This window comes from Cebus imitator, unplaced genomic scaffold (assembly GCF_001604975.1).
Source record: "Cebus imitator isolate Cc_AM_T3 unplaced genomic scaffold, Cebus_imitator-1.0 Scaffold14, whole genome shotgun sequence".
In the NCBI taxonomy this organism is placed as follows: domain Eukaryota; kingdom Metazoa; phylum Chordata; class Mammalia; order Primates; family Cebidae; genus Cebus; species Cebus imitator.
The window spans coordinates 8,496,193-8,508,822 of NW_016107329.1; the positions used below are offsets into that span (position 1 = coordinate 8,496,193).

General features: G+C 47.0%; 1 protein-coding gene across 1 annotated transcript in view; it reads right to left on the reverse strand.

Annotated features, from left to right (window-relative positions):
* COL4A1 (collagen type IV alpha 1 chain) overlaps positions 1–12,630 on the reverse strand; it is a 149,647-nt gene that overhangs the window by 36,392 nt on the left and 100,625 nt on the right. Inside the window, exons 20-25 of the mRNA XM_017501855.2 lie at positions 12,163–12,174; positions 11,423–11,440; positions 10,686–10,850; positions 6,940–7,035; positions 4,754–4,837; positions 4,042–4,112 (exon numbers count right to left, since the gene is read on the reverse strand). Of these exons, the coding sequence (XP_017357344.1) occupies positions 4,042–4,112; positions 4,754–4,837; positions 6,940–7,035; positions 10,686–10,850; positions 11,423–11,440; positions 12,163–12,174 (446 nt within the window). The remainder of the gene's footprint in view (positions 1–4,041; positions 4,113–4,753; positions 4,838–6,939; positions 7,036–10,685; positions 10,851–11,422; positions 11,441–12,162; positions 12,175–12,630) is intronic.

A 12,630-nucleotide genomic window follows, 5' to 3' on the forward strand; every position in this document is an offset into this window, starting at 1 on the left:
CTGGGCCAGCTCTGTCATGAGTCATGCTGAGTCAGCAGTCAAATTGACTTCCCCAAGAGACTCACACTAGAACGTTGTTCAGTTCCTGGAAAGTTAAATCTGCAAAGAACACCACCCACACCCACCAATGGCGTCTCCTCCAGCATCCTGAGACGCGGGTGTCACAAGAAAAACAGAAAAGTCTTCCAATAAGTGTCCCAATTACTTGTTCGCTTAGGCTTGAGAAAGGCATCTTCAGACTCCCTGTTGGTTTGGCATAATTTTAACTCTGGCACAATTCACTTAATGTGAATTCTTTCTCGTAAACTTCCTTTCAAAAGGTTCTTAGATATATATGAATCAGTCACATGCACATGCTTCTCTGTGTGCGTATGATACGCACGTATCAAAGGAAGGAGCTGGTGGACCAAAGACAGACCAACATTTGCCCAATCTTTAGACTGAAAATATGGCTAGCGCTGGTCACCAGCCTGCTAGGTGTTATGGCCCTTTCTACGGCACCTCTGACCCTTAATGCAGCTCTGCAAGGAAAATATGGAAAGCAGGACTCAGCAGAGGACAAAGCTGACACTCAAAGAAGTTACGTGAGAGATCCAAGACACCCAGCCAGAACGTGCTGGAGCTGGGGTCCACGCTGATGCATTTGCAGCTGCCAAGCTTGCACCTGATGCCTGTGCCCCTGGAGCACTAAGGAGAGTTAGGTATGAGCCCGTTACACAGCGGGGAGGTACAGCTTGAAGGACTTCTGTGTCCTGCACCTGATGCCTGTGCCCCTGGAGCACTAAGGAGTTAGGTATGAGCCCATTACACAGGGGGGAGGTACAGCTTGAAGGACTTCTGTGTCCTGCACCTGATGCCTGTGTCCCTGGAGCACTAAGGATAGTTAGGTATGAGCCCGTTACACAGCTGGGAGGTACAGCTTGAAGGACTTCTGTGTCCTGTTCAAAGTCAAACAAACAGCAAATACGGGACGAACCTCAATAGGGCTGGCTTGTTTTTCTGCCTGAATTGCTTCCTAAGAGCTAAAACATTGCAGGCTAAGGAAGGGGAAGAGCTGCTCTTCCTCCCGTTCCATCCTCCGTGCCAACCATGATGCCCTGACGCCTGGCCCAGTGCCGTCCAGCAGGCTTCCAGAAGTACGGAGAGAGTCGGCAGCAACTCTGCACTGTTCAACGTGACTTGAAAAGTTAAATAACAAAAAAAAATGCTGTTCCCTCATCACAGTGACTGCATTTCAAAGGCTCAACAGCCACCACTGGTCGGCAGCTGCCAGATCAGATGGCAGCAACACAGAGCCCTCCTGTCGTGGCAGAGGCTTCTCACAGACGGCTACTGGTAGTCTGAGCTGGCCCCATGCTCCAATGCCCCTCATGGCCTGGGACACTTCACTTGGACCCACTCAGGAAAGATGGAGCCGGTCTATTTGCTCTGGGTCCCAGGAAAGGCAATAAATTATTTCTATGAGTCACCTGCCAGAAATTGTAGCAGAGGGTCATGGAAAAGTTGTTATTTACTTGAAAGGTGTTGTGGGATTTTTAAAGTGCATCTCTTTAGTTAATATTAGCTCCTGGGCATCCTTCCATCCCAGCTAAAATTAGCCTCCTCTATGAAGCCTTTCCTGTGGGCATGGGCTGCCTTCTGTTCTATTGTATGGACCTCGTTCTGTAAATCACTTTGTTTCATTAGGACAATCTATTTGCAGAGCTGTCTCTCCACTGGTACTTCAGTGCTTTGAGGGTAGGACCAAGGCTTCCTAACTCTGTATCCTTGGTATGCAGAACGAAAGAGATACTGGAGGAAGTACACGTGGAACTGGCAACATTCACCAATTTAAAAATACCAGTGCCAGAAATTACAACCAATGTATATTTTTCTCAACCTGAAAATATCATTACATTATTTTATGGTAATTATTCACAGCCTAAAAATATAAAGCTCTCCAATACTATGATCTTAGGGTGAGAAAACACAATTTTTAATTTTAACAGTGATTACCTTGCCTGCCGTCATTCTATTTATGAGAGAAATCTGGGCTTTTGAAACAGTGACATGGTGACCCTAGGATATCTCCTGTGGTTTCTTTGCCACAGCACTTCTTGATTCTAAGTGGTTCAAAGGTCTTTTGATCCATCTCCCTGAAAATAAATGCTGAGGAATCAAATACTGCCTGGAAAATTTAGCATTGGCTGCATTAATTGGGGAAAGTCTGACACCTACACTGTCTGCCTCTAAAAAGTGGTGCCACTGAGGGAAAAGTCAGGGAGTGTTAGTTTCAATTAATCTTCCCAGCAACCAGGAACCATGAAACCTGCTCAGACCAACTTGGGCTTCATCAACCTGCTTGGGGAGTCAGCCTTTTGTGATCCATTATTCTTTCCCAAAAATCAAACACTTGGCTTTCAAAAGGAAGTGTCGCAGAAATGCTATCTAAGTCAAATGAAAAATCAGAGCATTTTGCTGCTTTTAAATTTTAATTCACTCTCCTGGGCGCTGGTTTGTGGATATCTATTTTAGCCTCTAGCCAAATTCAAAATAAGAGAACCACATTTCTGAGCCATTAAATGATGGAGCTTCAAATACAGCTCCCAATAAAATGAAAATTACTAACTTCTCAATTGAGCTATTTACCGGTAAATCTATTTTTAGAGACTTTTTCCATCTACGGAAAGAAAGGAGGTCCTGATGAAGGCATAGGAGTAGAACTGGGGTTGTACGTTTTATTTTCTTCTTTACCATGATCTCTCCTCAATATTCCGATTTTCTCACCTCCTTCCTCTTTTTCCATCTTTATTAGATTTGTCTGGACTGTGTCTCAGCCGGAACTGAGGCAGGAAGTTCACCAGGAAAGCCCAGGAGATGAAGCGGTGGATACAGGTTAAAACCGTCCTTTTCTGCTTCCTTCAAAGTTCTTCTGTCTTTGATCCCTGCTACAGTCAGGGCTACCCAGTTATTTGAACTTCTAAATTTATTTAGAAATATTTTAAACAATTGCAACTTCTAACTCAGCTCCCCAGGCACCGGGGAAGTTCTGGAGAGCAGAAGCCCAGGATCTAACTTCAAAAGCAGAAAACGATTGCTGAATTCCAGCTGGGTCATTCCTATTTCAACTCGCTTTTGCCCTGGTTTTCTTTTATAGAAGCTTTCAGCAATATCTTTAAAAATTCAAAAAATTTGAAGAGCTACATCAGAAATGAATAATTCCGAAATTTGACTTTCAATTTCTTACAAAAAGAAAAAAAGAAATGAAAGGAATTGTAGAAACTAGTCCATGCTTGCAGAGCTCAGAAGAACAAAGAAAACACGAGAGGAACAATGGCCTGAGATTTAAAAGCTTCAGAAACGGAACTGATCATATGCAGGGAAATAATGTCCTTCAATATTCAAGATGATTAAAACAAACTAGAAAAGCTAAGACGCTGGTATTTTGTTCCATTGAAAGGTCTTATGTCAATGTGATCCAGATATTTCATTTATGGATTTGAAAAAGCAACTACACAATAGATGTTGTAACAGCAATTTTCAACTGAAGGAAGAGGAATAAAAACATAAAAACGTATCTAAAATCCTCAGAGGGAAACGGATCTGCTTTCCTTGATCTTTCCATAGAAACTACTGACACTGAACCTCCTAACAAGGTTTTAGATGATCCGATGTGATGATACCAGCAGCGGTAACACAGAAAGACAGCACTTCAGCTCTGCACTACACCGCTTAGGAGTGGCTCCCATGGCACCATTTGTTTCAGGAAATGCCAGAGACCCCGCGGGAAGGACACAGCCCCATTCAGCCACGCCTGAACACAGGTAGGCAGCAGCCAAAGACGTTTTGACCCGGTGAGAAGAAAGGCAGCTGTGATTTGGGCTCTGCAGGTAACAGTCTTACTCATTCACCTGAGACAAGGGGCACCTGGAGTCACTCCAGAGGGCTCGACACAGAGACACTTACCAGAGGCCACGCTTGCAAACGCAAAACTACACAACTCTGTGGATGTGCTTGGTGGCCACTTGTGATACGTGTGTGAACTCAGACAGGTTTACTTACAGGCACTCCCGCAAGACCGTCTCTGCCAGGCAAACCTCTGTCGCCCTTGGCCCCTGGCTGCCCTGGGAAACCTTTCATGAGAGACAGGGAAAAAGACAGCAACACAGCATTCATGAGACACCTGTCAAAAGCTTTCTGAACCACCAGGGCATGTGTACACCTATGTAACAATCCTGCACGATCTGCACTGTACCCCAGCACTTAAATAATAATAATCACCTTTTCTTCAGACTCAAAAGCATAAACATCTGTATAGGAAGCGGATGATTGCTGGGACAGCCCCAAGAGAGCAATAACTAAAATGCCCAAGATGGACTCGGAAAGGGAAAATGTGACCTAGCGCACACGTACACCCGGAAGTGGGAATGCTTCCAGCACCCACCCCCGCCTCCTGCCCACATCCCCAGGGACCACTCAAAGGAAAAATGTAAATTCCGTTAACTGCTTGTGAGATAGCGGAAGCTGTGGCATGCGGGGAGCTGTTATGCTGCTGTCTTTTATGGGGAAATCTTTACATGCCAAACGCGTAGGCTATCTTGATCATTCCCAACAACATGGGAAAATCCTGGAAATGGGGCTCAACATGCTTGTTATTATGCTCTAGGATTGGCTGCAGAAAACCGGGCCTTTTATAGAGTTTAATTAGTTTCACAGCAAAGGTGCCAACACAAAAGCAATTTCTGAGCTGGTCCTTTCCACATTTGGGTCTTACCTATTTCTCCTGGGGGTCCCTGTGGCCCAGGAGGCCCCCGATAACCTGTTGTATCACAAATGAGGCAACTCTCTCCTTTTTGACCTAGAAAACACAAAGGTTCTTACATGTAACATGTGACCAGAAGTCTCTGGAGTGCACTGAGAGAATTAAAATCACGGCTGTCACTAACATATTACGTTCAAACTTATGTCTGCTCAGTGACTGAACGGCTCCTCCAGGCTCTCTGCTCACGGGTGGAAACTGCGGTCAGATGCGTGTTCCTCTCTGCGTCAATGAACGGGCGCGCTGTCCCTAGCACGCGTCACATGTGACCACAGATGTACTGTTTAATGATCCCAGTTCTTCTCCCAGTGAAAGGACAGGGGCTGCCTCACTAAAAAGTGGTCCAGAAATTCAACAGTGCCTATCAGCCCGAAAAGACTTGACGTTTGTAATTGTGTCTCGAATTTTAAAACCTCCCATCCCCTTTCTCTTTGGTTGAGTGCGTTGTCCAGTTCATGGACTTCCCTGGTTGGCAGACTTGGGAAGAAGAAGCCACAAAAGCAAGAACACATGTGTGACCTGACACCCAGGAGAGCAGAGGAGAGAGACTGCGGCCCTGGAAAAGGGGAGGAGCTACTCTTCTTCGGAAATTCTAACATCTCAAGTCTTGACTTTCAAACCAAGCTCAAAGTCCTTCCAGAGTCTTAGCTATTGCCGTATCTTAAATATTAACATGTCTTATTTCTAGGCACAAATCAGGCATAATATAGAGCAAAAAGTGCTCATAGAGAAGCTATGCCAGAGACCTCGAGGTGGCGTGGCCATGTTCCTCCCATCCCCGCCCTGGCTGGCAGCCCCCTGTGGGCACTGCTATTGCCCACTCCGCCCCAAGACACCCAACAGGCAGAAGTAAGACAGGGCCGGCACAGGTGGGCCATGCCCCTGAAGTGTGGGAGCAGGTGCACAGTTTCATTGTGGGCTCTTTTAGGAGGCAGGACAGGAGCCCATCCACGGAAGGGGCGGGATGCGACACAGCTGAGAACCCAGCTAAGTTCTGAGCCCCGGGCATTCGTGGGTGTCTCTGTTCGCAAAGCTCCAGGAGGGTGGGGGGATGAGGTGCATTCCGAGCAGATGATGGAGCCGAAAGAGGAATGAGAAGACTCAAGAAGAGAGGTGCTTCTCCTGGGATCTGGGGGATGGATCGCTAAGATGGCAGTGTGAAGAACCTCTGGACGTTGGATCTGTCTCAAAATGGAACAGTCCATCTCACAAAGTACTGAGCGCCTGGCAACTAGAGTGGAGAGACTCATTAAAAACCAAAGCACTGACTCTGATCGGTGGCACCGTGTGATGACAGCCGAGATTGCTTCCATTTCAGGTCCTGCCGTGTATGTGGCTCTCAGAATTCTAAGATGCTGGCTGAAACGTTTCCATGCATCATTTCTGTTTTACACATTTGAAGACTAAAGTGTGTTTACAATCCACAGGCAGAAATGGTACACAGAGGGGTTGCTGTGGGGGACTGCCTCCTATGTGTCCTACTCCCAGATTACCAACAGGCATATAGACATCGGAATATCCACTGCTTATTCCCCTCTAAGACAGGACTGTCGATGCAGTGATAATCCACCTGTGTGTCCAGGATGGCTGAAGAGATAAATACGTGTCCTGTGCGGGTGGTAAGGCAAACGCTTGGAAGGATTACAGATGGAACTGAGAGCCCAGAGTGAAGCTGGTTAAAGCCTCAACGGCACATTTGCTCGCACTGATACGCGAACACCACTGGAAGAATTGGTGAGCATTCCATGTGCAGAGTTTCGACCTGGCTTGAAGGAGGGACGTGCATTCTTTGATAACAGAACTCTCTTCTCAAATATTGATGGAAAGATGGTGGTAACAAAGTGTCTGAATTTTATCTGATGACCACGCCCACCATAGCAAGACTGACTTCATGGTCCTTGGAAAGGAGAAAGGGCAAAACTCGGACCTTCAGGGCTGTCTGCATCTTTCTCTCCCAGATCGTTGACTAAGTTCCAGGAAGATGCTTATTCTACAAAATGGATTTTGAAGGGGGGTTCCAAACAAAAGAAGAATATACCTATGCCCACCATCACCTGACTCCAAAGCCAGCAAGTATGTGGGAAAAAATCCTATGCACAGGCACAATCACCATTTAAAAAAAAAAAATCAAAATCTCTTACCTTTCTCTCCAATTTCACCTGTCAATCCTGGCTGCCCTGGAATTCCAGGAGGACCCTGGTCACCTGGAGGTCCGGGCTGACATTCCACAATTCCATCTGAAATTGAGTTTTCAGTTATAGGATCATAGCGAGGTGTTTTTACCCTCTCCTAGTGTAACCTCTATTTTTTTTTGATACAGAATCTCACTCTGTCACCAGGTGCCAGGCTGGCGTGCAGCGGCACAATTTCGGCTCACTGCAACCTCCACCTCCCAGATTCAAGCAATTCTCCTGCCTCAGCCTCCAAAGTAGCTGGAACTACAGGCACATGCCACCACGCCCAGCTAATTTTTTTTTGTATTTTTTAGTAGAGACGGGGTTTCACCGTATTGGCCTGGATGGTCTCGATCTCTTGACCTTGTGATCCACCCACCTCGGCTTCCCAAAGTGCTGGGATTACAGGCATGAGCCACCGCGCCCAGCCAGCAACCTCTATTCTAAAACCGAAATATTTTAGGCTATTTGATAGGTGTTAAAAACTCAGCTTTAGTTTATTTCAAAATAATCTTAGGATATCAACCACTTGCAAAACATAATCCGCACACACCACACACATTGTCCACTCACCACCCGAAGCAATCCCTGCTAACATTTCGACTTCACAAATTCTAAAGTATGTGTGGGTGCATTACCACTGTCCTGCATACTATCCCATTTCATCATGCAGAGTGTCTACCAGCACCCGTATTTTACAGATGAAGACACGGAGGCTCAAGAAAGTTAAGTGATTTGCCCAGGGTTATGCATCTGTTAAGTCAAAGCTGAGACTAGAACAATTTTATTCCTTCCCCCACCCGCCAACCCAATCTACAACAAAACTAATCATCGTTTTAGAGCTGCAGACTGCCCATGAGGAAATGCCTCGAATTGTTCACATTCATTTCTGAGTATCGTTTATGTAAAGAGACATAAAAATAAATTGCAGTAATGCACACACCATCTGTCCTAGGTCCTAGTGAAAAAACATCAGTATTGTTACATGATTTGGATACACATTGAGATGACGTTTATATTTCCTTTCCCAAGATCTTTGAAGAACAAGACACAGTGAACAACTTGGCACCTAGCATCTCTGTCCAGACCTAATCCTAACATTCAGCCACCGGCACCAAAGGCCCTCCCCTCCCCTTTACAGGGTCTTCCCCTAATGACAGAGTCATGGGCAGTCTCTGTCCAGCTGTCACCTGGACACCTGGAGTCCCCAGGGTGTGGAATGGGGGTGTGGGGCCCTCAGGCTTGGATGCATTAACCAAGGTCAGCTTTCCAGCTTGCCCACGTCAGCCAGAACCAGAACGCCTAAGAAGGGTCCAACCTTGTCTGGTGACTTGGTTTAGAGCTCAGCAGAACCAGCTAGCTCCAGCTCTGTAGGAACTGAGGAGAAGCGCTCTTGCTTTGCTTGTTCCTTATGTGCTATGTGTCTTTGCCTGAGTTTCTCCCCAGGAAGCACAGGAGGTGAGAAAGCCTGAGTGGGGTCACCATTGGTCCCCCACAGCCACTGCTAGGGACCTGCTCCTCGTGTCTCTGGTCCTGCCTGGCTCCTCGTCGACCCTTTGACCTTGGTGCAACTGACACTATCTGTCTTAGACAAAGTGGACTCCATGTTCATGCTTCAAACAGCAGCCCCTAAATTACTGAAAGAACCCACATCTCTTAGCCCTGTGAGCCGAGGGTATGTTAATTTCCTGCCTCTGGAAATGTATGCCCATGAATACTGAGAGACATGTAATGATCACATGCCTTCAGAACATAACTCCTGCCTGCTTCAGCTCAACCAGAATCTCTTCACATCCCTGGCAAAATTAAAAATAAAAATAAAAAATAAAGAAAACCCAAACAAACAAAAAAATGGTACATCCTCACCGAAGTCCATTTAAAATCATTTAATGGGGCGATTATTTCTGAGGAGTTCTAAAATGCGAGTCTAGAGTTCATGTTTTACAACGCCTTCTCACGGAGGGTGCCTGCAGCCACAGACGGTTCGGAGCTGGCTGTACCCACCGAGACGAGGAGGCTGTAGGGAACTTAGATGCCGAAATCGCAGCACTGCATGGTTCATGCTCTATGATGAGTCCCAAGGTCGCAATGGCTTTAAGATGTAGCCTCTTTACATACATTATACATCTTAATAAAAATCTCATTTCTAAATCATGACTTAATACTCTGTGATTGGGAATTACTTAACTTACATGGACTCAAAAGGCCACCTGGAAAATGTGGAATAGTAAATATTACAATGTATTCGGCTAACACATCCCATTCCATGAACAAGAGGATAAGTTCATATTTTTGCAGGACATGTGTTTGCATTTCGGCATTTGCAAAATTGCAAATATCCAAAAGAAAGTCCTGTTTCCAGATTTCCCCACTAATGGCTCCCTCAACCCTTCCAGTGCTTGTAAATGACTCTGCTTAAAACCACATCCTCCCGCCCCGGCCCACCCCACTCCAGAACTTGCTGTTGACTCTCCTGCCTATGCTTATCCCTGGACTTCTTATCATCTCCTGCATTCCAGAGAATTCCCTTGTCTTGGATTACCGCTGTCTGCCCCGTGGAATGCTTGCTCCAAGACGGCAGGGTCTGTTGAGTCTTATCACCACTGTTAGGTCCCTGCCTGCTGCCTCCCAGACACGCCCTTCCCTGCTGCATGAATCTAGAACCCAAGGCCCCTTGGACAGGCTCACAACGTTTTCCCATGTTTCACAAAATCACAAAAGAAGAGGAGAAAAGCTCCCCAAAGTCACATATGACCTGTTCTTTCTCCTACTCAAATTCATGCAGATCACATTCCCAGTGAAGCTGCCAGGCTGGAATCCACGGCTCCGTCTAGTCCTGGCCCAGCCCCAATACGGCCTGATCCATGAGAACTCCCTTTCAGAAAGATGTGCTTAAATTCTAGCAAATAAGTCTTGCTGGGACTGGAAGCCTGAGAATCCTTTCTTACTCAACCCCACAGAGGACTTGTGTTTCAGGGGCCCCACAGAGCATACGCTGGTTTTGACCCAGCAGGTTCCAACGGCTGGGTCTGGGTATCCGAACACACTCCCATTGGACAGGTTGGCTTAAATTCTGGGAGATTTTCTTAGAGTTTGCATTGATGTTGTATTGGGACCACAGGGCCATCTTAATTGAATCAAGAGTTCCATGTTACATGTTCAGCTTTTCTGGAGTAAAATCTAGCTTTTCTGGATTTTACTAATACAATCTTTACCCATGTAATCCTGTCTTCCTTGTTTGTGTGTGTGTGTGCATGTGTGTGTGTGTGTGTGTGTCCTACTATTCATTTGTATGAAGAATAATGTGTTCTGTTTTCAATAAAAACTACATAACTCAACAGGCTTGCTTTTTAACTTTCAATGCCAGGTTTGCTTTAACATTGGGAATATGATCTGTATGAATTTGGGTAGGAGAAAGCGTGGACCATATGTGACTTCGGGAAACTTTAGATGCTTTTTCATTTTAGAGTCTCAGAGCTGGTTAACATATTATGTATTCCTTTAAACCAACTTTACTTTTTATTTTAACTATTGCTTTTTGTAGCACGGTTAATTCTGTGAAGATTCCCTTAGAGGAATGTGAATGATTAGAAGAATCCACGCCTTTCTATTACACTCTGGGTGTTGGGAATGTCACAGCCCCCAGCCTGGCTCTGCCAGGCACCCTGGCATCTGCTTGGACACCACATTAAACCATCCCTGAGGGAACTCACTTGTGTAGCCAGGCTGCCCAGGGGGCCCGGGGAGGCCAGGAGGACCCGGGGGCCCGTCTCTTCCACTTGGTCCTGGCAGAGATACGCCCGGAAATCCTCGTTCACCTTTTTCTCCTCTTTCACCAGGGAAGCCAGGTGCACCAATCTGCCCAGGTACAGGGAGGCCTGCAACCAGACGGAAGCTCACATCAATAACCTGAAGGCCACTTGGCATCTACAGCACAAACTCATTCTCCTAACTCTGTTCAACGTATCGCTGACAGGGGAACTGCTTTAGACAAGTAAAACCAAATTAAGCTGGCAGACGTTTTGCCATTTCAGGCTGACAGTCAAGTGTTTCCTACACATTAACTTCAAGGAACAGGGACTCATGATGTGGACATTAAAATCTGTGAGTATCTCTTAGTGCAAATAGCATTCCCAACATATAAAACACAGGCTGTAGAAGGCGCACTGCATTTCTACTTGGAGCACGAGGGCATAGAAACGTCATTCAATAAAGCGAAAGTGGACCTGAGGCAAAGGGACGGTCACTGGGTTGGCAATCTAGAGGCAAGAGCAGGAGAGAACTAGGGACATAGAATAAGGTTCTGTGAAAGGGCGTGAAGTCAAGGTAGCAATCAGGTGTGAACATGACAGGTTAGCTTCGGCCACTGTGACTCCCTGAGGGAAAGACCACGTGGGCTGGGGATTGCTGAAGCCTGGAAGCACCTCCTGAGAGTGTGACGAGGGTCCGCCCGGAGGAGGCTCTGCTGCTCCCTGGAGGGACGCGCCAGCCTCTGCTCCCAGAGTGTGTGTGACGAGGGGGCTCCCCGGAGGAGGCTCTGCTGCTCCCCGGAGGGACGAGCCAGCCTCTGCTCCCAGAGTGTGAGAAAAAGGAAGGGACGCAGATGACCTGGCGTGAATGAAGAACCGCGTGGAGATGAGAGGAAGGAGGACACCGAGCCTGAGACATCCAGCCTGTCACTGCAGAGAAAAGCCACAAGCATAACCTGCTCCAAGACAGCCAAGGGCCCCGAGGGGCAGCCCCTGTGGGCTTCCGCCAAATACTGTGCGCCCTTCCTGAGTGGCAAGGGAGGAGGCTGCACCTCTCATGGACAGGAAATTGAAGGAGCTCCCTGGCATGAAGCCAGCCCACACCCTCAGAGTGGGGAGGACGGTCAGGGAGCACGGGCGGGCAGTGGCCACAGTCAGGGCCACAGGCGAGCCCAAGACGGGGCTGGACGGAGAGGAACACAGCGGTTTTTGGAGGGGACATGGTAACTCCTCCAGCCAGAACAACTTCAGTGCCTTTTTATCAAGCGTCTGGGTGACGAGGCCACTAAGAAGTAGATAAAAGGCTGTAGACAGTAAGCAAGGCCCCTGCTGAGGGGACATGATGTCATTCCCGAGAGTCCAAGAGGTAAGAAGGGACGACAGCATTGCTTTCAGGGTAGATTCAGAGTTTTTACAGAAAAGAGAGAAAGTGGAAGTGGACGAAGACCCTGCCCTGAGCCAGGCGTGGGCTGTGTGGGGCGTCGTCTGTTCCCAAAAAAAAGAAAAGGGGAGCTCTGCAAGAACTTAGACCAGCTGGAAAGAAAAAAATATAAAATAATAAATAGGGGGATAAAAAATCAATGTAGAAATTGAAAACAAAGCAAAAAGCTTAAAAGCTGCAAGCATGAGTTGTGTGCCAATGGTAGGGCATGGGAGCATTTCTATCAGACACTTATTTTATCAGCTCTGGGACCTGGAAGAATACCACAGATGTGCACGCACACACGTGTACACACATGCATCTGCACACATGTACGGGGACAACACACACATACATGCATCTGCACACATGTACATGTACGGGGACGACAACTCACACACATGCATCTGCACACATGTACGGGGACAACACGGGCACACATGCATCTGCACACATGTACGGGGACAACACACACATGCATCTGCACAC